The sequence below is a fragment of the Myxine glutinosa genome, chromosome 10 (assembly GCF_964187855.1).
Source record: "Myxine glutinosa chromosome 10, kmMyxGlut1.1, whole genome shotgun sequence".
NCBI lineage: Eukaryota > Metazoa > Chordata > Myxini > Myxiniformes > Myxinidae > Myxine > Myxine glutinosa.
Window position 1 is genome coordinate 89,018,170 of NC_136270.1, and position 23,745 is coordinate 89,041,914.

The following is a 23,745-nucleotide window of genomic DNA, read 5'->3' on the forward strand; positions in this document are numbered from 1 at the left end:
CAGGATTGCAAAGCAGATAGCGAAAGAGAGGTGTGATGTGATGGGGGTGAGTTGCTTGAAGGATGAAGTGGGACAAATTGTTGTGGACCCAGATGGAATTAAAGGAAGATGGAAAACATATATGGAAATGCTGTTGAATACAGAGAATGAATGGGATGGCAACAAAGAGAGTAACTCAGAGAGCAACAAAGAGAAAGTTTGCGACTTCCGTTTCCGGTCCCTCGAGCAAGGAAGCGACTTCGACCTCTGCACAGCAGCAAAGTTAAAGTATTTTTTCCATTCGTGTCTTCGTCAATTTCTACTCGTTTTTTATTGTGCATGTGTTGCAGTGTGTTTTCCAGTTGGTGTTGATTTGCAATTCATGCAAACTTTTGTATAATTTAATCCTTTTCTGTTCCCACCGCGTGCGCGGCCTGGTTTCTCTCGGCTTCCCTCCCCCCATCGGTGTTTTGTGAATTTAAGTTCTTTCCTTCGCTGTATTGTTTATTTCTTAGATTTTCTCTTCTCCCCCTAACTTCCCCGAACATCGACCACTTGTCTAACGTTTCAAATACCGTCTGGCAAATACCGTAATTAATCGTGTTCTGCTCCTCGTGTGCGGCCTTATACCCCCGTCGGTGTTTGTTAACTTAAGTCCCCTACTTCGTGTTTTGCTTGGCTCTTAGATTTTTCCCTTCTACCCCGAACATAATACTCTTTTTCTGACGTTTTTAATCCCCACCCCCTTAAAAAAAAACAAAAAAAAAACCAAAATCATTTATTTTCCTTTCTCCACGTGTGCTGTTATCTCATCCTGTACTTCTGTCCAGGTGTGCTGTTCGCCCCGCCCCCATTATCTCCTTGCATTCCACCTTTTTCCCTGTTCACGTGACTCGTGGTGGTCCCTCTCGGCCCTCCCCCCGTTGGAATTTTGTGCATTTAAGATTGTTCACGGTTCTATTTAAATATTATTTAAATATGTTTAAACTTTCCCCTTCAGTGTTTTATTCAGTGGTACATTACAACACGCTGTTTTTCTTCATATTTAAAAGGCTTCTTTCAATTTCCTCTCCAATTCATTCCACTTCAAAAAAAATAAATTCAATCCCTTATAACTCTAAATCACTGCATGCTCTAAATTCACATTCATTCCATCCCTCCTCCATCGTTCTTAATCGGATTGCTGACTTGAAAATCACAATAAACCCAATTTGTCATCAATGTTCGTCTTTCATTAATCATCAACTTTCTAAACTCCCCTCTTGCCCCTCCCCTCCAAGTCCCCCCCCTTGCCCCTACACTCCTAAACTCCCCCCTTTCCCATCCACTCCTAAACTCCCCCCTTTCCCCTCCACTCCTAAACTCCCCCCTTGCCCTTCCCCTCCTGAACTCCCCCCTTGCCCCTCCCCTCCAAATCCCCCCCTTGCCCCTACACTCCGAAACTCCCGCCTTGCCCCTCCACTCCTAAACTCCCCCCTTGCCCCTTCACTCCTAAACTCCCCCCTTTCCCCCTCCCCTCCTAAACTCCCCCCTCACTCCTCCCCTTCAAAACTCACCCCCCCCCCCAAACCCCTCCCATTCAAATCTCATCCCACACCATTCCTCTCCAATTCTCCCTCCCCCCTCCTCCTCCTCAAGGCTGCCTCCTCCACTTCTACTTTCCTCTGCACCCCCTCTAAAAACAACCCCTCACTGTGCCTCATCCCTTCACCATCAAACCTTTCGTTCTCCTCATCCTTCCCTTTCTTGTAACACTTCTGTAATCTCTGACACACTATCAACTGCTCTCCCTACCTCCCCCTCTCATCCTTCATCTTACCCTACCTCTCCCCTCCCCTGTCCTGTACCCGATGCTCCCCCTCTCTCTTCATGAACGGTATGGACCTCAAACATCCGGGGCCTTCGCTCAAACCTGACTGATCTCTCCATACAGGTTGCTTCTGACAATCCAGACTTGATCTGCTTAACAGAAACTTTCCTCCTTCAAGATGTCTCTGATTCCTTAATATCTCTTCCTGGTTACTCCCTCCTCCTGTATGATAGACCTGAGCCTCAGCCTGGTGGTGGGGTGGCTATCTTTATCAAAAACTCTCTTCCTCACTCTCCTTGCACTGCCCTCTCTCCACCTCACCCCCAGGAGTACCTCTGCCTACGGCTTCCTCTCTGCTCCCACCTTTTGTTCATATGTGTTCTGTACCATCCTCCAAACAGTGATGACTCCATTTACATTTCACTGTCTGACAACATGGATCAACTTCTATCCACTCATCCCAACTCTCTCTTCCTCATATGTGGCGACTTCAACTGTCATCATGCCAGCTGGCTGGGTGTGGGTTCATCTCTCACCTGCCGTGGCACCTCAGCAAAGGACTTCTGCAACTCACTGGGATTGACACAATCTGTCAATTTCCCGACCCGGATCTCAGCCAATGGTGTATCTTCTCTTCTCGACTTGATTATGACAAACTTCCCTGCTAATGTCTGCTGCTCTTCTTCTGCCCCAATCGGTTCTTCTGATCATGTGCTTGTCAAAGTGGACATCTCTCTGGCCATTCTCAGAGAGCCTCCTCAGCGTCGCCGAGTCTGGCATTTCACTCAGGCCGACTGGCACGGTCTTCAAGCAGCCATCAATCATCTGGACTGGTCTCCCATCTCCACTGCCTCTGACATCAACTCATCCTGGGAATTCTTCCAAAGCAAACTGCTCTCTCTCATGCACAGATTTATCCCATCTCGTCTTCAGTTGTCTTACCCTTCCTCCCGTCCATGGTACACTGAATCTTGTGGTGAGGCAGTTGCCCTGAAACAACTTGCATTTGCCTCTTGGAAGGCTAATCCAACTGAAGGCAATCTCAGTTCCTTCCACCAAGCTCGGAACAAGTGTGTGTCTACCCTCAGGAGTGCCAGGAAGCACCATCTCTCCACACTCAAGAATGAACTCTCAAACCTGTCTCCTTCCTCCAAATCCTGGTGACATCTGGTCAAATCCGTTTCTGGTGTTTGTTCCCCCTCCATCCCCTCCCTTACCTCAAATGGCCACACAGTTGACACCACACGTGACAAAGCCGAATGCCTCAACTCTGTGTTTGCCTCAAAATCTTGTGTCCCAACCCCATCTCTCTCTGTTCCCACCTTACCCAGTCGAACCCAACTGTTCCTGGACTCTGTGTCCTTCTCTCCTGACAAGGTGTAGGAGTTTTTGTCAAACCTCGACTCTGATTCTGCAACTGGACCAGACGGCATCAGCCCACGGGTCCTAAAATCCTGCTCTGCCGCTCTATTTTTTTTTTTTTTTTTTGGTTTTTTGTATACAAGATCGAGGCTCGTGAAAGAGCTAACATTAATCACACAAAAAGACAAACCGACACACAAAACACAAAAAACAAGGGGAGCGGCAGACAAGATGGGGAGAGAGGGGGAAGGACACAAAAGAGAGGGGGTAGAGGGGGAAGGACACAAACACAACATTTGAGAGCAGGGACATCGGGAGGACTTGGGGGGAGGTGGGAGAGGAATAAAACATATGAACACTGCAAGGACTCTGGGGTGAATTACCGGGGGTAGAAAAGATCAAGGTTTTCGATGGGGGAAGATAAGAGATGGTGGTGAACAGCTGTTTTAAAGACCTGGAGGGAGGAGTGGGATTGAAGGGAGTGGGGGAGTTTGTTCCAGAGGCGGGAGAAAAGGGGAATGAAAGAGTGAAGGTGAGCAGAGAGCCTAGACTTTGGCAGTTTAACCATAAGAGGGTTGCAGGCAGATCTTGTGCGACCTGAAGGAATATTGGGGGGACAGAGCACAGAGAGAGCTGGGGGAGCAAGGCCGGAGAGGAGTCGGTAGAAGACAGAAAGACCTATCTCACCCTCTCTCTGTTCTTTTCACCCTCTCTTTGCTCAAGGTCATCTGCCAGCATCCTGGAAATCAGCAAACATTACCGCTTTACACAAAAAAGGTGCAAAAACAGATCCTTGCAACTACAGACCAATCAGCCTGCTCCCAATTATCAGCAAAGTCATGGAATCTATCATTGCTTCGGATATCATATCCTTCCTCTTCTCCAATGGCTTGATCTCCGATCATCAATTTGGATTCAGACCAGGTCATTCTACTCTGGACATGCTGCTTCTGCTGTCTCAACAATGGATGGAGGTCCTCAATGCCAAACAGGAAATCAGAGCAGTCTCCCTCGACATATCACGTGCCTTCGATACGGTCTGGCACCCAGCTCTGCTCACCAAGCTCTCCTCCTATGGTATCCATGGAAATCTCCATGCATGGCTTGCGGACTTCCTCTCTGGTCGTAGACAACGTGTGGCCCTGAATGGATTTCTCTCATCTCCCCCTTCCTGTTCAGGCTGGAGTTCCCCAAGGCAGTGTTCTGGGCCATGTGCTTTTTCTGGTCTTTATCAATGATCTCTCCGACTCTCTGGAAAATCCTCTCTATCTCTTTGCTGATCACTCTCTGCCGCTCCATTCCTCTTCCCTCAGATCGGCAATCTGCAGCCTCCTCACTCTCTGAAGACCTGGGCAAAATCACAGACTGGTCAAACAAGTGGAACATGTGTTGCTGGAGTGAGATGTGCATGGAAGAAGTTTCGGGAACTGAGTGGCGTGCTGATGAGGAAGGGAGTGTCGTTGAAGCTGAAGGGAAAGGTGTATGCTGCATGTGTGAGAAGTGTTTTGATTTATGGGAGTGAGACATGGGTCATGAATGTAGAGCAGCAACGAAGGCTGGAAAGGGTGGAAATGCGAATGGTTCGGTGGATGTGTGGATTATCGTTGAGAGAGGAATACAAATGATGAATTGTGAAAGATGATGGGAATAGAGCCTGTGATTGATGCTGTGAAGAGGAACAGGTTGAGATGGTTTGGTCATGTGTTGAGGAAGGATGAAAGTGACTGGTTGAGAAGAGTGATGGAAATGAATGTAGAAGGAAGTAGAACACGAGAAAGACCGAGAAAGACTTGGCTAAAGATGGTGGAAGAAGAAATGCGGGCAAGGGGGTTAACAAGGAGAGATGCAGAATATAGAGCGAAATGGAAAAGATCGTCATGGGGACCGCAAGGCTAACCCCCGCTCGAGCAGGGAAAATGGCCTTAAAATGCATGTTGTGTTGTGTTGTTGAAATGTGTCATATCCTACCTGAGGTCTGAATGCATGATTGAATGAACATGAATGTCATATCCTACCTGACGTCTGAATGCATCAATAAATGAACATGAATGTCATATCCTACCTGAGGTCTGTAGGTGTATATCTAAACTCATTACACATGAGCAATTGGCCTGCAAATCGCAAACAAATTCCAAACCTGCATTGTTTCAAGGTTTGAATATCGCAAAATTGAAGGGCCCGATCATGATCACTGTATAAATTGTCCAATAATGATTCGGAGAGCCCTTTTCTGAACCTGTTCCAATTCCTTACTTTGACAGATTGCGAGACCACCATTCCAAACTGGAATGGCATACTCTAAAAGTGACCTAGCATGGCCTTTATAAATGGTAATCAAATCTTCCATGGGTAAGTTAAACTTTTTGATAATTTTCAACATAAACAACTTAACATTTGTCCTGGTGACAATATTGCAAATGTGAAAGTTTAACTTCAAATCAGATGAGATAATACCTAATATTTTCATATGTTCAACCTTCTGCAGTACAGTCGCTTGGAGAGCAAATTGAGGCCTTGGTGGAAGTTGTTTCATGAAACAAACTTCCATGAGGGCAAACTTATCCATTGAGTCGCAAAGGTTTCAGCTAATTTTCCAAATTGATCAATCAAGGATTTTGGCCTGAGTTTATTCCAAACTGGTCTCAAAGTCTTCGGGATCGGGACAACAATTGCTTTTTTCCACTGTACTGGAACAGTTCCCTCTTTGAATGAAGAATTTAAAGATTTCCGTTAATGGGGCACGAAATTCACAAGCAAATGCACCAATCAAACAGTAACATTAATATGTAAACGTACTCTGCAGCCTTTCGTGAATGATGATGCGACCATGATCATCCATCTCTCATGCAGGATCGATGTCGTGCTCCATGAACTTTGAAGCTGTACAATATTGTGTAGTCAGGGTGTCCCCAGTTGTTGAGTAGTTTCACCTTTATGATATTGAAAGGACTTTTCGGAACCACCTACATGGGAAGTCACAAAGGAATCGGGGAGAGAAGAGTTGGATTTATAGTTTTCATGAAACCTGTGCTGAAAACAAGCTGTTACTTTGAGTTGTTCATGAATATCTGAAGAACAATTTTGAGGAAATGAGCACACCAACTACCTAATGAGATGTCCAACTGGAGCTCATTCCCATCATGTGAATACGTAGACAAAACTCCCATCACCTGGTTACCTCACTGGTGATTTAAAGCATACCAATTCAATGAGAGGATTTCCTCTCTGTGCCCACCTGAAACTGTTATCAACCGTGATCTTATCAACAGATTTCCTCAATAAATCACATATTGATCCCTCACCTGCACTTTAAACCTCTGCACTGGTTCACCATGCATCAGGTATTTATGTATTCCAAGCGAAGTGGTGTTTCTGGGCTGTCCACTTTCAAATCCCTGCATACAAACACACAACATGTCAAGGTGATGGCATTTCTTGGTGCACCTTCAAACACACCGTTTAAGCTCAAGGAAAGGTTGACATACATAAACCGCAAAGTGCTTTGGAGCACTGATGATGCTTCCAGTCGGGGATGCTGAGACTGGAAGGTGCTCGATGGTGAAGGCCATTATTTTCACCCTCCTGGACAGTTTGATGGTCACCTCTCCACTTCTCCCTTCTGCTGCCCAACAGGAGTTGAGACAGACTTCAGGCTGTCGTGGGAATGTGGAGATAGACAGGGTGAAGTGAAATGGGATAAAGAGACAGTTTGATTGCTGTAATCCACAAAACTAGTCAACTCTATTGTGATTAAAACCTTCACCTGCAGTGACCTTTTCATTCATAAACATTTACAACCTGCAGCTTTCCAAAACGAAATGTTCAGTTCATACTCTGTTTTAAATGTATATTGGTAAAACAAGATGGCTATTCGTGAGAGCATGGATTGGTTTACCAAAGGTCGTCGGTTCAAAACCAGCCAAAGGTGGGATCTGGAAGGATTTTGGATTCTTTGGAGCTTCTGGAAACCGAACTTGTTTCAAGAGAATTACTTTATCTGTTTCTGATAAAGGGACAATCGGCCCATCCAACTTTTGTCATTCAGTCAATGTTTGGTGTTTGATTGGAAATAACCTCAGCTTGCATCAGCTCCTTGTAACTTGGCAAGGTCCACAGCTGTGACTAATGGTATCAGTGTAGATGGTAGTGGGTCTCGCCAGAATGGTATGACTGATACAGGTTCAAGGCAGATGGAAGCAACATCTGTCTGCACTTGGATCTTTAACTCGGCAGGCAAAAATGTGAACTTCGCAGGCAGTGTTAGTGCTGCTGCTGTTAGCATTTTGGTTCTCCTTGCCCGAACTACGTTGGATGGTCAGGTTAAATTGAGACAATTTGCCAACCCAATGAGGTTCCATAGCACCAAGTTTTGCCGAAGTCTGAATGTAGCTCAGTGGGTCATCATCTGTATAAACAATGCATTCAGCACCAAACAAATGGTCTTGAAACTTTTCCTTGACAGCCCAAGTCAAAGCAACTAGTTCCAACTTGAAACTGCTGTCGTTTTCCATATTCCTCTCACTGGGCCTCAAATATCGGCTCACGTAGTTAAGCACTGCCCTGCCAGTTTCCTATTCCAGAGACAATACTGCTCCTGGTCCATTGTGATTAGCATCGACTTTAAGAATGTATTGTCTGGTAAAATCAGGATGTCCAAGACCTGGTGCCATGGTAAGTTTCTGCTTCATTCCCTGAAAAGCATTATCACAGGAACTATCCCAAGCCTTCATACCACATCCAGCACGAGGTTTTCACTTGCCCTTCTTCCCAGGTTGAATACCCTGCAGCAGAGAATGACGAGGCAGCTATTTTCACAAAGCCAGGTACAAACTTGCGATAATAACCGGCCAAACCCAGAAAACCACATCGTCCAGTCTCTGATAAAATGAGTGTTGTGACAATGAGGCCCATACCAAAAACAGTGTCAGGGGCAACACCTTTTTCTTAAATTTGATGGCCAAGTTAGCTTAACTGTTCTTTGAAAAGTTGACAGTTTTTAGGCTTTACTTTGAGATTTAATTTTGAAATTCTCGTAAGAACCATATCAAGTCTTGCTTGGGTTTTATCGAAAGTTGTCCAAAATATCAGAATATCGTCCAGATAAATAAGCAGTCTGGAAATTCTCATCCCCGAATATCTTGTCGAGAAGCATGAAAGTTCCCGCAGCAGAAACAGAAACTTCTCCACCTTGTCAGGAGAGAAGGACACAGAGTGCAGGAGCAGTTGGGCACGACTGGGTAAGGTGGATACGAGACCGATGGGTTTGGGACACAAGATTTTGTTGAGGCATTCAGCAAAACAACATAAAACAAACAAACATTCAGAGGCAAACACACAGTTGACGCTTTCAACTTCTTCACGTGCAGTGTCAGCTGTGTAGGGAGGGGTTGGAAGGGGAACAAACACCAGAAACGTATTTGACCAGCTGACACCAGGATTTGGAGGATGGAGACAGGTTTCAGAGTTCAGTTGTGAGAGTAGAGAGATATTGTTTCCTGGCTCTCCTGAGGGTAGACACACTTGTTCCGAGCTTTGTGGAAGGAACTTGGATTGCCTTCAGTTGGATTTGCCTTCCATGAGCAAAGCCGTTGACACTGCCCCAAAAATAAATGGCAGGAACTTCCTCACACAACGCAAGCAAGTTTTTAACTAACATCATTGCTCACGTTTTGAGAATTTCTGTCAAGTCACTTTAATACATCTCAAGGCATTTGATCCAAATCACCAGGAACAACCGTTTTGTGCTGGTATATAACCAGATCTACAACATCTTTTGAAACTAGGAAACCAACATGTCAAGCTTATCCAAATATTGCCGATAGAAAGTTTCTGTAATGGTTGAAACTTGAGCGCCATCATTGAATAAACAATGGAGCTTCACACCACCGACATCCAACATGTTTTCTGGACTTGTCCCCACCATTCTGTTAAGAATTGAACCATTCACATTAGACTCACCAGTGCCACCGGCAGTTATGTTACTCACCAGTGCCTCCAGTGCCACCGACAGTTTTGCCGAAGATGTCCGGCTTTGCCACAGGACCAACAGGAATGAGATTTCCCTTCCTTGCCCTCCTTCAACCCAGCAAGTAAATCGTATATCTGCTGTTGTTTAGTGATGTCTTCCTGTTACTTCCAGGTGTTTGGCACAACCCCATTTTCTTGAACAACAGCAGTTTTTTTTAGTGTCATTTGGGGTGGTATCTCCCAGCCAATCAATTATGGCATCTCAGAGGTCCAAAAATGACAGGTTTGGCTTCTCTTTGGTCAGACAACGTATCTCCCTTTGATGTGTATCATTTGTTACAGTTTTCGACAGCTGACCCTTCAAAGCTGGCTCACGCAGGTGACGGTTGCGAAAAGATGGGCAGGCCTCAACAATTTTGACGTACAGTTAAATGAGATCGAGGGAAACAGTCAACAAATCCTGATGCGGCTGCTGGCAGTACGAGTAGAAGCGATGTTGAACCGATGATAAATAGCCCCACCCCAAATACTTTTCTCAGAGTCTTAATGATTTGATCTGGCAACTTTCTAACATCCTCGCTTCTTGCCAAAATTTCTTGCCTAGGTCGCACGGAAAAATGTTCACACAGTAAAATGGCAAACTCCTCATCCCTCAATTTCCGAGCATCAGCTGTGCACTTCTAGTGGGTTATCCACTCCTCAAGAGGAATATCTGTCTTGACTGATCTGTCCTTGAATCTGGTGAGATGGTCGCTGGTCACCAACACAAGAGGCTCTGGTACTGTCAGGAATTCAAGGTCTTCCCTTGTTCCCGTACCTTCAGCCTCAGGGTCTCCATCTCTATAGACAGGGCCTCCATCGCTTTGCCTCCCTCCACCATTGATGTTCTTGACAGCGATACATGATGACATTCGGTCAATTAGTCAACCCAGGGGTTCCTCAGTTTCTTAGGTCCATTCAGTCATCCAACTTTCACTTGAGAATGGATTAACAGATTTCAATGAAAACTCTCAGGAAGTAAACACAACCACTTATCCCCCATCCCTACGATGATCCCCAATCTCCACAAATCTAAACTGGAATCTACCATTAGCAATGCAACTTTCTCTGCTTCTGATGCCACCACCATAGTCATTTACATTTTTTAAAAACGGGCCGCCATATTGGTAAGCCACTACATCGGGTTATTTTCTGATGAGCACCTCGTTAATCATCTTCAAAAAGAGTGTTATAACACCCAAACACCCAGTTTTCATCATTGCAATCTGTTGAAGGTCCAGGTGTATGCATGCAAAGCTTGGGGTCGCTAGGTTTCATGGTTTTGGAGTTATGGAGGAGACAGACGGACGGTCAGATGGACAGATGCCTTTTATTGTTATAAATGCAAGCAAAAATGGTCGAATTTCCCTATTTCCCACTGCACTGTGTTCTCCATATGTGGGAGGGGGGGGGGGGGTGGAGGTGGCGGACTGATGTGGAATGGCACTTCACAGAGGGCAAGATGCACATGACCTCAAAAATTCCTCTCAGGTGCATTCGTAAATCTATCTCTGTCTATAAGATTGGTAATCCCTTCAACAAAGCAACGGGTCTTACGGTACTGTCGGACCCCGCTATTCTGGGTTCCGCTATTTGCGGGTTCCACATACTTGTAGGTGATAAAATGCGACCTGTTTCTCGATTCGCGGAAAAGTGTCCAGTGTATTCATGTTTTTTTTTTTTTATTCACAGCCATATTCCGCGAAATCGCGGGGTTTTTTCCCCTGTTCTGGCCGTGTTCCGCTAATTCACGGTTTCAGAGTCATTCAAACAATGCCGCGGCATCCATTCACGGGATTTTTTATCGACCTTCGTGGATTAATCGTCGACATTCTCTGGATTTTCCTCACCATTCACGGATGTTGCCTCGCCATTCGCGGTTTGGTCCTCTCTATTTGCAGATTTCCACAATTCGGGAACCCATTCCCCCTTTTTCCATTGAAACAATGCCCCGCTATTCGCGGTTTTGCCATTTGCGGATTTTCCAAGAACGTGTCCCCCTCGAAAATAGCAGGATCCGAGGGTATATTATTTTTAGTTTAAAAAGAAAATAAGAGGCAGTGCAGAAATCAGTCAACCATTGATGCACTTTTTTGGGAGAGAGAACTCACCAACAAGCAGAAACCTTCACGTCATAGCAAGGGGGAGAACCCTCTGGATCTCAGTGGCGAGCCTCCAACCCACTCTCCACCTTCCACCAGTGGATTGTTTTATTGTACTAAGGGGTGATTTTTTTGTTGTTTCCTTTCCATTTATTTACAGTACAGTACTTTATTTACAGTATTGCAATGTACAATACAGAATATATAAAGTGTGTGAATTTACTTAAATGCGATGCATTTTATGTGGCAAATGAACCAAATCAACCCCTCCTCGAGCAAATGAACAAACTAACCCCCATTTACATTGATTGTTAAGAGATAAATTGATCCGTTTAAAATAATTTCACTTCATCTCGTATTTTCAAGAACGTAACCACAACGTTAACCGACGACCGATCCGAAACCTAGTGGACCCAAACTTTGCATGCATACACCTGGACCTCCAACAGATTGCAATGATGAAAACTGGGTGTTTGGGTATTATAACAACCTTTTTGAAGATGATGGGCTGGAAATACGTGTGTGTAATTGTAAACAGATAGGAATGTCACATTAAAACAAGATAGAAATGTTAAATGAGAGCAGATTTGTCGTGAACATCAACACATTTACCGAGTTCGTTCAGCATACCCGTATGATATTCTGCGGAGGATTGGAGTATGGCACCACAAATGAAAGCAAATAAATGTAGCTCTTCATATTTTCGTGATCGAGAATACGTCCACCTGTTCGGGGGATTGGGGTGTGGGACAAGAAAGGAAATATTGTCACATTAAGCATTTGGCTGTTACGCATACAGCATTGTTTAAACCTTAAACATCAAGTATTGCTTAAACCTTCATCAAGCAAAGCATATTCGGGGATGAAACCTCGGTCCATGCACAACTGGTCTAGCTTAAGACCGAGGCAGATGGAGTTAAACTACTGTTTTATTATTTATTATTGTCATTCTCCAAAGGTTGTCTCTACCTTTCCCTATTGTTGTTCTGTAAAAGTGAAGGTGTTTGGGTGTAAATGTGATGACACTTTGGGAGTGACATCATCATGTTACTTTCTGTGCAATTTGCGGGACATCTTCCCTGATGTTCAAACAGTCTCATGTAAATCATTACACGAGGTGGTTTGCCATTGCATTGTGATAGGGGCATGAATGTGAAATTAGTTCGCTTATTTCTGGCACTTGTAACAAATGAACTTATTAATAAAAGGAAATTAAACAAAATGTACCATTTGATTCCGCCGCAAAGTTGTATGTCCAGTCAATGACTTCAATATCAGCCATCTGTTCAAGGGAGACAAACACAACGTGAACATTTCATATTATTTTTTCATTTTCATTTTCTGCTTCATCATTGTTTGTTCTTGTATCCATTGCTTGGTTACTGTTTATGACGACACGAATAATGAGAAAAAAACTAAATCTGAAGAAGATTGCTTTATGTTTTCCTTGTTAAGGTAAGTCTGACACGAAGCAAGGCTTGGGCTGGAAATACGTGTGTGTGTGTGTGTGTATGTGTGTATGTGTGTGTGTGTGTGTGTGTGTGTGTGTGTGTGTGTGTGTGTGTGTGTGTGTGTGTGTGTGTGTGTGTGTGTGTGTGTGTGTGTCACTATCTCCATAATTTGTGTTTTAGAAGGTGGAACGGAGTCCTCCCAGGATTCGAAGTATCCACCTTGGCTTCTGTGAAGGATTGTGATTCATGGGCTAAGTTATGAAGTTGTGTTGTTCTCAGAGTTTTGTTCCAAAGTGCACTTTTCCTAATGAAGGGTTAATCATCAAGGGTTACTGGGTGGATGAGCACCTCTCCCTATAAAGGGTTAATGGGTGTATGAGCACCTCTCCCTATAAAGGGTTAATGGGTGGATGAGCACCTCTCCCTATAAAGGGTTAATGGGTGGATGAGCACCTCTCCCTATAAAGGGTTAATGGGTGGATGCGCACCTCTCCCTATAAAGGGTTAATGGGTGGATGAGCACCTCTCCCTATAAAGGGTTAATGGGTGGATGCGCACCTCTCCCTATAAAGGGTTAATGGGTGTATGAGCACCTCTCCCTATAAAGGGTTAATGGGTGGATGAGCACCTCTCCCTATAAAGGGTTAATGGGTGGATGAGCACCTCTCCCTATAAAGGGTTAATGGGTGGATGAGCACCTCTCCCTATAAAGGGTTAATGGGTGGATGAGCACCTCTCATTATAAAGGGTTAATGAGTGGATGAACACCTCTCCCTATAAAGGGTTAATGGGTGGATGAACACCTCTCCCTATAAAGGGTTAATGGGTGGATGAACACCTCCCCCTATAAAGGGTTAATGAGTGGATGAACACCTCTCCCTATAAAGGGTTAATGGGTGGATGACCACCTCTCCCTATAAAGGGTTAATGGGTGGAAGAACACCTCTCCCTCTAAAGGGTTAATGAGTGGATGAACACCTCTCCCTATAAAGGGTTAATGGGTGGATGAACACCTCTCCCTATAAAGGGCTGATGAGTGGTTGAGCACCTCTCCCTATAAAGGGTTAATGGGTGGATGAACACCTCTCCCTATAAAGGGTTAATGGGTGGATGAGCACCTCTCCCTATAAAGGGTTAATGGGTGGATGAACACCTCTCCCTATAAAGGGTTAATGGGTGGATGAACACCTCTCCCTATAAAGGGCTGATGAGTGGATGAGCACCTCTCCCTATAAAGGGCTGATGAGTGGATGAGCACCTCTCCCTATAAAGGGCTGATGAGTGGTTGAACACCTCTCCCTATAAAGGGCTGATGAGTGGATGAACACCTCTCCCTATAAAGGGTTAATGGGTGGATGAACACCTCTCCCTATGAATTATTTAATCAATGGAGAAATTGCTTTCAAGTGACTTTTGCCATTAAATGAACAAAACAGATTCCTCCCTGGTACTCACCAGATTGTTCTGGAACTGGACATGAACTAAAGAAGTCTCATGGTGTGACTTGAGACCTGATGAGGGAGAAAAATAAAATACGTTAAATTTTCAAATTCATAAATGGACAATGAAAAAAAAAAAGCACAATATGTGATGAAGAAAAAATGAAACAGTGATGAGGAATGGATGGCAGCATAACCCAGAGGTTTAGATACTCTCTTCCGAGGTGTCTCGCTTGGGTTCCAATTCTGACGCAGCTATAAACAACCGTCCTGGTGTTTCGGCAGGACAAGACACCAATGTGTGCCGTCCCTCACTTGCACTTCAAACTGGGTGTCCCGTCTGCCAGCACTAATTGGTGGCCGTGAACGATCTCACGGTGTTCTTCGTGAAGAGCAGGTGTTGTATCACCAAGACCCTGAACAAATTACTAATTATTGCACCAATTGACTGCTGGGAAAGCAATGGCAAACCACCCGGGTTAGCACGTGCCAGGAAACTGATTTGTCAAAAGCAACTCTCTGTAAAGAGTGTGGTACATGTTCTCGTCAACAATTAGGAAAAGGCGATGAGGTGTCGGGGACTGAGTCGGCAAACTTGTGCCGGTAACTTGGCCAGATCCCAAGTCCCTGCCCCGACCAGAGCACCACGTGGCCCAAGTGACGACCTCTCCACGTTGGGTCTCAACCACAAAAATGTCCACTTGTCGTCGGGGAAGCGACGCTCTGCATACGACCAGGACAGGAATGGGTGGGTGTATGCGGAGTCCGACATGGACGTGCAGTTGAGTTGCCTGTGTACTAAGTTAGCAAAAATGTCACTTACGCAGGTGAGCAGCAACATACGTCGTTGAAACCGTAAAAACCAGGGACATCAGGATCAAGAGGCACACAATGGTCCAGGACCTACAAAAAACGGGGATCATCAAGATATGGTGTTAGTGTACGAAATGTAAGATGCTGGATGGTCCAAGAGACCAAGATAACACAAGAGAATATCACGTTCTGCATGGAAATGAAACATTATCACTCCTTTGATATCCGATTGGGATGAAATATAAAACTTGTATGCCGCTTCCTCGCTGGATCATAATTTTGAAGTTTCAGATTGATCAATGAAGCTGTTCAATAGACAGAGTTTTTAAAAGATTTTCGTTTAATCTAATATGGCTGCCAGACCCTGTGACCTATCAATTATTTGGGAACACCATGGTATCCCCAAGGCATGGAGAACATATTTGTGAAGTTTCCACTTGATCTGTCCAGCTGTTCTGGAGGAGTTGATTTTTTAAGGTTTATTTTTTAAAAAATCAAAGCTGCCAAACCATGTGACCTATGACATCATCGCCAAGAAACCTTTGCTTCATCATCGGGAGGCGATCATGCCTGTAAAGTTTCACCTCGATCTGTTTAGCCGTTTTGGAGAAGAAGAGTGTTTAGAGAATTTAGGGGTTTTATGTTCAATCCAATATGGCTGCCGAACCATTTGGCAGATGACATCGTCAATTTTTCTCTCGACCAATTTATCACTAGATCCGGTTCAACAAATTCCATACTGATCAGATCCCAAGCTGCAATGGGCCCACGCCATCTCGTTATGGACATTGTGAACTAAAATTATATTATTTATAAACTTTATAAATCACAAAATATGTTGGTCTAAAGGGATTTTATGATTTATTTCACTCCAAGATGATCACAGTTATTTAATATTTAATATTTCCCACATACCGGGTTCCTCACCGACTCTCCGACCTGTCCCACCATATTCTCTCTTACCTTGATGTGGAATCCTTGTCCCCCATCCACAACCCATGCCCTTCTTCCTCATTTGAAAACCACGAATTCTCCTCTTCCAAAAACTCCAAAACGCTTGGATTCCCACGCTTGGGTTTCCCAGGTGTTCTCTTCCGTCGTGCACTCCTCTTGGCAGGACTGCACATCCCACCATAATAGGGTACGCTGATGTTGCGCAGTCGACCCATCCATGCACCTCCGGTTTCCGGTCGGGTGAACGCCACCTGAGCTGAACCTACGAACAGAGGGTTCAATTGATCACTGACTCCACCTATGTCGTTACCCAGTTTGGATGAAAATTTATAATATGGTAAGTACCAGGTGAGTGTTCATGTACACAATGGTATACTGTTTTCAAAAGGAATCAAAATAGAAAACTCCAAGCAGAATCCTCTCCCTAATGAGCTTTCTCGGGCCCAGGTATTGGATTCACACTTTGGGATCATCTCATCATCGAGCTTACCTGAAGAGGTCCTAGATCTGAAGAAGATGAACATGTTGGATGTAGAGGGTGAAATGGGGAAAAAAAGAAAAACAACCACAACATTAGAACACCATTAAACAAAGAACCCTCTCGTCATCTCTATAAATATGAGGAATCTTCTTAATCTCCCACGTGGGTTGAACAATTTCAATTATATCTCGATTCCTCTTCCTTCCACCAGTGTTCATTTTAGTTTTCATTTCTTATTACACACACACACACACACACACACACACACACACACACACACACACACACACACACACACACACAAACACACACACACACACGCCCAGACACACACACACACACACATTCAAGCACGCCCACACACACACACACACTCACATATATATATATATATATATATATATATATATATATATATATATATATATATATATATATATATATATATATATATATATATACACACACACTCACACTCCAACACTCTCTCAAACCACTCCCGTGTTCGTTTTACTTTTCAATCCTCATTCACTCTCCTGAACTCTTTCCCGAGGACCTCCTCCCAGATCCATCACTGAGTGTTCAGGTTTTTAACATCATCTCTCATTAAACTGCAAGTTCTCAACATGATTCTCATTTCCTTCATTTCCACCAAATAAACAACATGGCTTCCCCTCCCTTACCGCAGCATTCTGGTTCACTCGTAATTGCTTCTTCTAAAAATGAGTAAAACCCAATTTGTTCGAGCAACTCGTCCGTGCACGACCGACCGCAGCGCACATACACTGATATGACGATATGCTGTGTATCTATCTATAATTCCATTAATCTCTGTGTGTATGTGTGTATGTGTGTATGTGTGTATGTGTGTTTGTATGTTTGTCTGTGACCGCTGTTTCTCGACAACCACGGGTCCGATATACTTGAAACTTGCCAGGTATATTGCTGGGGACCCGAGGATGTGCCTTTTCAAGGTTTCATATTAATCGGACAAGTACTTACCGAGCTATGGCGATTTCTTTACCAAACACCGCAAGCCGTTCGCTTTGGACCAAACCATTTCATGTAAATAGAGGGGGGGGTTCTGTGGTCGTTGCGAATGGACCAAACCATTCATGTAAATAGAGGGGGGGGGTTCTGTGGTCGTTACTGCCACGTGGTTTCAAAGTTTTTTTTTGTTGTTGTTGTTTGCACGCATGTTTTTTTGCACCCACGTACGGGCACGCCCTAGGATGTTTACACACACACACCCCTACACAATTTTTTTTTTTTTTTTTTTTGGCAAGGAACGGGCACCCACGTACGGGCACGTCCTAGCTTATATATAGTACGGGCATGCCCTAGTGTTCGATTAAAACAGCGAATTGTGACGTCACAAATGATATATTGCACCTTCGTGCTGACGTCACAATGCATTTTTATTTCCTCCTATTTTCGTATATTAAAGAGTCAAGGCTATTATGACGTCATAGTGTAATCATTTTCAAATTTCACGATAAATCTTACTATAATTCACCAAATGTCTGTCCCTCTGTTCGAAGGTCGGCCTACCGCAAAAACGGCTCAACCGACCAAAACGATATTTTGTGTGGGTAATCCTGGGATCTCCAGGAGTAAAATAGGCTATTTCGTTTTCCCAATTTCAGCTTTGGTCTCCAGTATTCTCAGGTTCGGAATCCCGCATAACATTCACGTTCAGATAACGTCCATTGTGACGATGTTCTCATTGTGACGATGTATGGGTTCACGGTAGTGTTTGACGTGACGGTGTGAACGTAATTTAGTAATGTTTTTCGTTTCGTAACCCTTTAATGAACGTTTAATGTTTAATGAACGTTTAGTTTAATGCCCTCGATGTCCGGGGCCGCACGCGCGCTGCACTGGACGGGCCAGCGTGTACCTTGCCCTTCGCCGTCAGGCTCGGCGCTCGGGTAAACCGCTGAGCCCCATCCGTGATGGGGACTGGGGCTGGAGACAGTGTCCTTCATTAAAAGTATAATAAAAGCTGTCTCCATCGATCTTGCCAAGGCCGTAACAGCCGTAACGTTTAATCTCGACATGAGAGAATTCCACATAGCTATTTGGGCGGTGAATACGCTAACAGATCGCTGTCTCCATCGATCTCGCCAAGGCCGCAACAGCTATCGGCTCAAAATCCTTTCACCTGTTTATTTGGTACAGTTACACGGATCGGGAATTTGGTACACGTCTCGGGAGTTCACACGACATAGCGATTGTGAACACGATTATCGATCATGATTCGAAACACGATGGAATAATATTTACCGATATGAACAGTGATGTGGCTTTTATTGAAATTCTAAAGATACTGTTTAGATTTTGATGATTTGCTTGTGATATGATTCAACGGATGTTTATATGAATCGTTTAAAATAAAAAAAACCTTCAATTTCTGATATTTTGCATTTTCATTTGGGCTTCCCAATTGGAGCCCCGCCCGCAGGGCTCCTTCTGTCGTAACACTTGTGGGTCCACCAGCCACAATGAACCCCTCCCCTCGCCCCCCCCCCTTCCCAATGTTTTTTGGGTAAACCGTTTCACTGGAAGTATACATATCCCTCGGTGTCCTTCGCGAATAGTCGGCGAGCTATTTCCGGCACCATGAACAATCCACATTCCGTCCTAATCTTTTAATGAAACGTCAGGCCTGGCCAGCCTGTTCGTGAACGACTTGAGCCAAATCTCCACATGGACCGGCCCACTCATTCTCATCTTCCACACGAACAACTGACGTCCAGTACACAATCACTCAAATCACCACACATCACTCAAATCACTCTCATCTTCCACACATCACACTCAGTCACTCAAATCACTCTCATCTTCCACACATCACACTCAGTCACTCAAATCACTCTCATCTTCCACACATCACACTCAATCACTCAAATCACCACACATCACTCAAATCACTCATCTTCCACACATCACACTCAATCGCTCAAATCACCACACAATCACTCTCGTCTTCCACATATCACACTCAATCACTCTCATCTTCCACACATCACACTCAGTCACTCAAATCACTCTCATCATCCACACATCACACTCAATCACTCAAATCCCTGTCATCTTCCACACATCACACTCAATCACTCATTTCCTTCATTTCCACCGAATAAACAACATGGCTTCCCCTCACTTACCGCAGCATTCTGGTTCACTCGTAATTGCTTCTTCTAAAAATGAGTAAAACTCAATTTGTTGGAGCAACTCGTCCGTGCACGACCGACCGCAGCGTACATACACTGATATGACGATATGCTGTATATGTTCGATTAAAACAGCCAATTGTGACGTCACAAATGATATATTGCACTGTCGTGCTTACATCACAATGCATTTTTATTTCCTCCTATTTTCGTATATTAAAGAGTCAAGGCTATTATGACGTCATAGTGTAATCATTTTCAAATTTCACGATAAATCTTACTATAATTCACCAAATGTCTGTCCCTCTGTTCGAAGGTAGGCCTACCGCAAAAACGGCTCAACCGACCAAAACAATATTTTGTGTGGGTAATCCTGGGATCTCCAGGAGTAAAATAGGCTATTTCGTTTTCCCAATTTCAGCTTTGGTCTCCAGTATTCTCAGGTTCGGAATCCCGCATAACATTCACGTTCAGATAACGTCAATTGTGACGATGTTCTCATTGTGACGATGTATGTGTACAAGGTTGTGTGAACGTAATTTCGTAATGTTTTTCATTTCGTAAACCTTTAATGAACGTTTAATGTTCAATGAACGTTTAATGTTAAATGAACGTTTAATGTTTAATGAACGTTTAATGCCCGTCGATGTCCGGGGCAGACCCCGGCACCCCCCACCCCCGCCGTCCCGCCACCCCCCAGCCCTGCACGCATCGCCAGAGGGTGTTTTGGCCGAGTCATCCGGCTTCCCCGCAAGCTCACCCTTCAGGTGCGCGGGAATTCTGGGGGGGCGCGTGTGGCGGACACAACGCCAGCAGGTAATAATTCCGCGCACCAGTGGGTGGCGCGAGCGACCGGGCGTGGAAGCACGGCTCGGGCCATGCCCGGAGCAAAGGCGTCATGAGGCGCAAGGTTGAACTGGCATACATGCCCCGCCTTTCGGCCGACCGGCCACGCCCGAGGGCAAGGCGTGGCCTCGGGACATATACGCGGGCTCAAAAGTCGAGCCCGCCCAGTGCTTACGTGCGAGCATAGAATAAAGTGTTTGGTTTTGTACAACGCGTGGTGGCCTACCTTCTTGGCAAACGAGTTGTGTGTGCATAGCACCACATTCTAAAGATACTGTTTAGATTTTGATGATTTGCGTGTGATATGATTCAACGGATGTTTATATGAATCGTTTAAAATAAAATAAAACCTTCAATTTCTGATATTTTGCATTTTAATTTGGGCTTCCCAATTGGAGCCCCGCCCGCAGGGCTCCTTCTGTCGTAACACTTGTGGGTCCACCAGCCACAACCCAGAGCTGTAGATAGAGAGAGTTTGGCCAACTAAACAATAGGCGCCATGTTGTTACCCATGGTGAAGTACACGCACGCGTGCGTTCAAGCGTGCATGCAACTTACTGCTATTAGGGACGGATTTATTTTTATGTTCCTGAGTTTCATACATTGTTTAGTCAGTTGCGAATGAGTGGAAGTTGGGATGGATGAGTGCAAGTTGGGATGGATGAGTGGAAGGAGGGATGGATGAGTGGAAAGAAGGATGGATGAGTGGAAGGAGGGATGGATCAGTGGAAGGAGGGATGTATGAGTAGAAGGAGGGATGGGTGAGTGGACGGATGGATGATGAGTGGAAGTTGGGATAGATGATGGGAAGGAGGGATGGATGAGTGGAAGGAGGGATGGATGAGTAGAAAGAAGGATGGATGAGTGGAAGGAGGAATAGATGAGTGGAAGGAGGGATGTATGAGTGGAAGGAGGTTGGGTGAGTGGAAGGACGGATGGATGATGAGTGGAAGTTGGGATGGATGAGGGGAAGGAGGGATGGATGAGTGGAAGTTGGGATGGATGAGTGGAAGGAGGGATGGATGAGTAGAAAGAAGGATGGATGAGTGGAAGGAGGGATAGATGAGTGGAAGGAGGGATGTATGAGTGGAAGGAGGTTGGGTGAGTGGAAGGACGGATGGATGATGAGTGGAAGTTGGGATGGATGAGGGGAAGGAGGGATGGATGAGTGGAAGTTGGGATGGATGAGTGGAAGTTGGGATGGATGAGTGGAAGGAAGGATGGATGATGAGTGGAAGGAGGGATGGATGAGTGGAAGGAGGGATGGATGAGTGGAAGGAAGGATGGATGAGTGGAAGTTGGGATGGATGAGTGGAAGGAAGGATGGATGAGTGGAAGGAGGGATGGAGGAGTGGAAGGAGGGATGGAGGAGTGGAAGGAAGGATGGATGATGAGTGGAAGGAGCGATGGATGAGTGGAAGGAAGGATGGATGAGTGAAAGTTGGGATGGATAAGTGGAAGGAAGGAAGGATGGATGAGTGGATGGAGGAGTGGAAGGAGGGATGGATGAGTGGAAGGAGGGATGGATGAGTGGAAGGAAGGATGGATGAGTGGAAGGAGCTTTTTTGTTTGTTTGTTTTTTGTATACAGGATGGAGGCTCGTGAAAGAGCCAACATTTGTCACACAAAAAAAATCAAACAGACAAACGAAGCATATACTAAGGGGAGCGGTAGACAAGATGGGGAGAGAAGGGGCAACGCACAAACACAACATTTGAGAGCAGGGATATCGGGAGATCTGTGGGAGGGAGAGGGCTTGGGGGGAGGAGGCGTGGGAAGGGGTGGGGGGTGGGAGAAGTATAAAACAAACGCTCTTCGCTCTTACACACTCTTAGCTCTTACACGAGCCTCGATCTTTTACACAAAAAAAAAAAAATGAGGGATGGAGGAGTGGAAGGAGGGATGGATGATGAGTGGAAGGAACGATGGATGAGTGGAAGTTGGGATGGATGAGTGGAACTTTGGATGGATGAGTGGAACTTTGGATGGATGAGTGGAAGTAACGGATGGATGAGTGGAAGATCAATCACTCATCCATCCTTTCTTCCACTCATCCATCCTTCCTTCCACTCATCATCCATCCCTCCTTCCTTCCACTCATCCATCCTTCCTTCCACTCATCCATCCTTCCACTCATCCGTCCCCCCTTCCACTCATCCATCCTTCCTTCCACTCCTCCATCCCTCCTTCCACTCCTCCATCCCTCCTTCCACTCCTCCATCCCTCCTTCCACTCATCATCCATCCTTCCTTCAAACGGCAATCCATCCATCCTTCCTTGTACTCATCCGTCCCTCCTTCCAGTCATCCATCCTTCCCTCCTTCCCCTCATCCATCCCAACTCCCACTCATCATCCATCGTTCCTTCCGTCTCACTGGTAAACCGTCTCACTGGTAAACCGTCTCACTGGTAAACCGTCTCACTGGAAGTATACATATCCCTCGGTGTTCTTCGCGCATAGTCGGCGAGCTATTTCCGGCACCATGAACAATCCACATTCCGTCCTAATCTTTTCATGAAACGTCAGGCCTGGCCAGCCTGTTCGTGAACGACTTGAGCCAAATCTCCACATGGACCGGCCCACTCATTCTCATCTTCCACACGAACAACTGACGTCCAGTACACAATCACTCAAATCACTCTCCTCTTCCACACATCACACTCAGTCACTCAAATCACTCTCATCTTCCACACATCACACTCAATCGCTCATATCACCACACAATCACTCAAATCACTCTCATCTTCCACATATCACCACACAATCACTCTCATCTTCCACATATCACACTCAATCACTCTCATCTTTCACACGTCACACTCAATCACTCAAATCACCACACAATCACTCTCATCTTCCACATATCACACTCAATCACTCTCATCTTTCACACGTCACACTCAATCACTCAAATCACCACACAATCACTCTCATCTTCCACATATCACACTCAATCACTCTCATCTTTCACACGTCACACTCAATCACTCAAATCACCACACAATCACTCAAATCCCTGTCATCTTCCACACATCACACTCAATCACTCATTTCCTTCATTTCCACCGAATAAACAACATGGCTTCCCCTCACTTACCGCAGCATTCTGGTTCACTCGTAATTGCTTCTTCTAAAAATGAGTAAAACTCAATTTGTTCGAGCAACTCGTCCGTGTACGACCGACCGCAGCGTACATACACTGATATGACGATATGCTGTATATGTTCGATTAAAACAGCCAATTGTGACGTCACAAATGATATATTGCACTGTCGTGCTTACATCACAATGCATTTTTATTTCCTCCTATTTTCGTATATTAAAG

At 45.0% G+C, this 23,745-nt stretch overlaps 1 protein-coding gene across 1 annotated transcript; it reads right to left on the reverse strand.

Annotated features, from left to right (window-relative positions):
• Positions 1 to 5,953: 5,953 nt before the first annotated feature.
• On the reverse strand, positions 5,954 to 15,082 carry LOC137433593 (SUN domain-containing protein 1-like). The gene is made up of 7 exons (XM_078786237.1): positions 14,973 to 15,082; positions 14,166 to 14,221; positions 12,487 to 12,541; positions 11,890 to 11,984; positions 6,637 to 6,804; positions 6,454 to 6,546; positions 5,954 to 6,114 (listed from the first exon to the last, which is right to left on the reverse strand). Exons 1-7 carry the CDS (start codon positions 15,070 to 15,072, stop codon positions 5,983 to 5,985), a joined length of 699 nt encoding a protein of 232 aa, XP_078642363.1. The 5' UTR covers positions 15,073 to 15,082; the 3' UTR covers positions 5,954 to 5,982.
• Between the last annotated feature and the right edge of the window lie 8,663 nt (positions 15,083 to 23,745).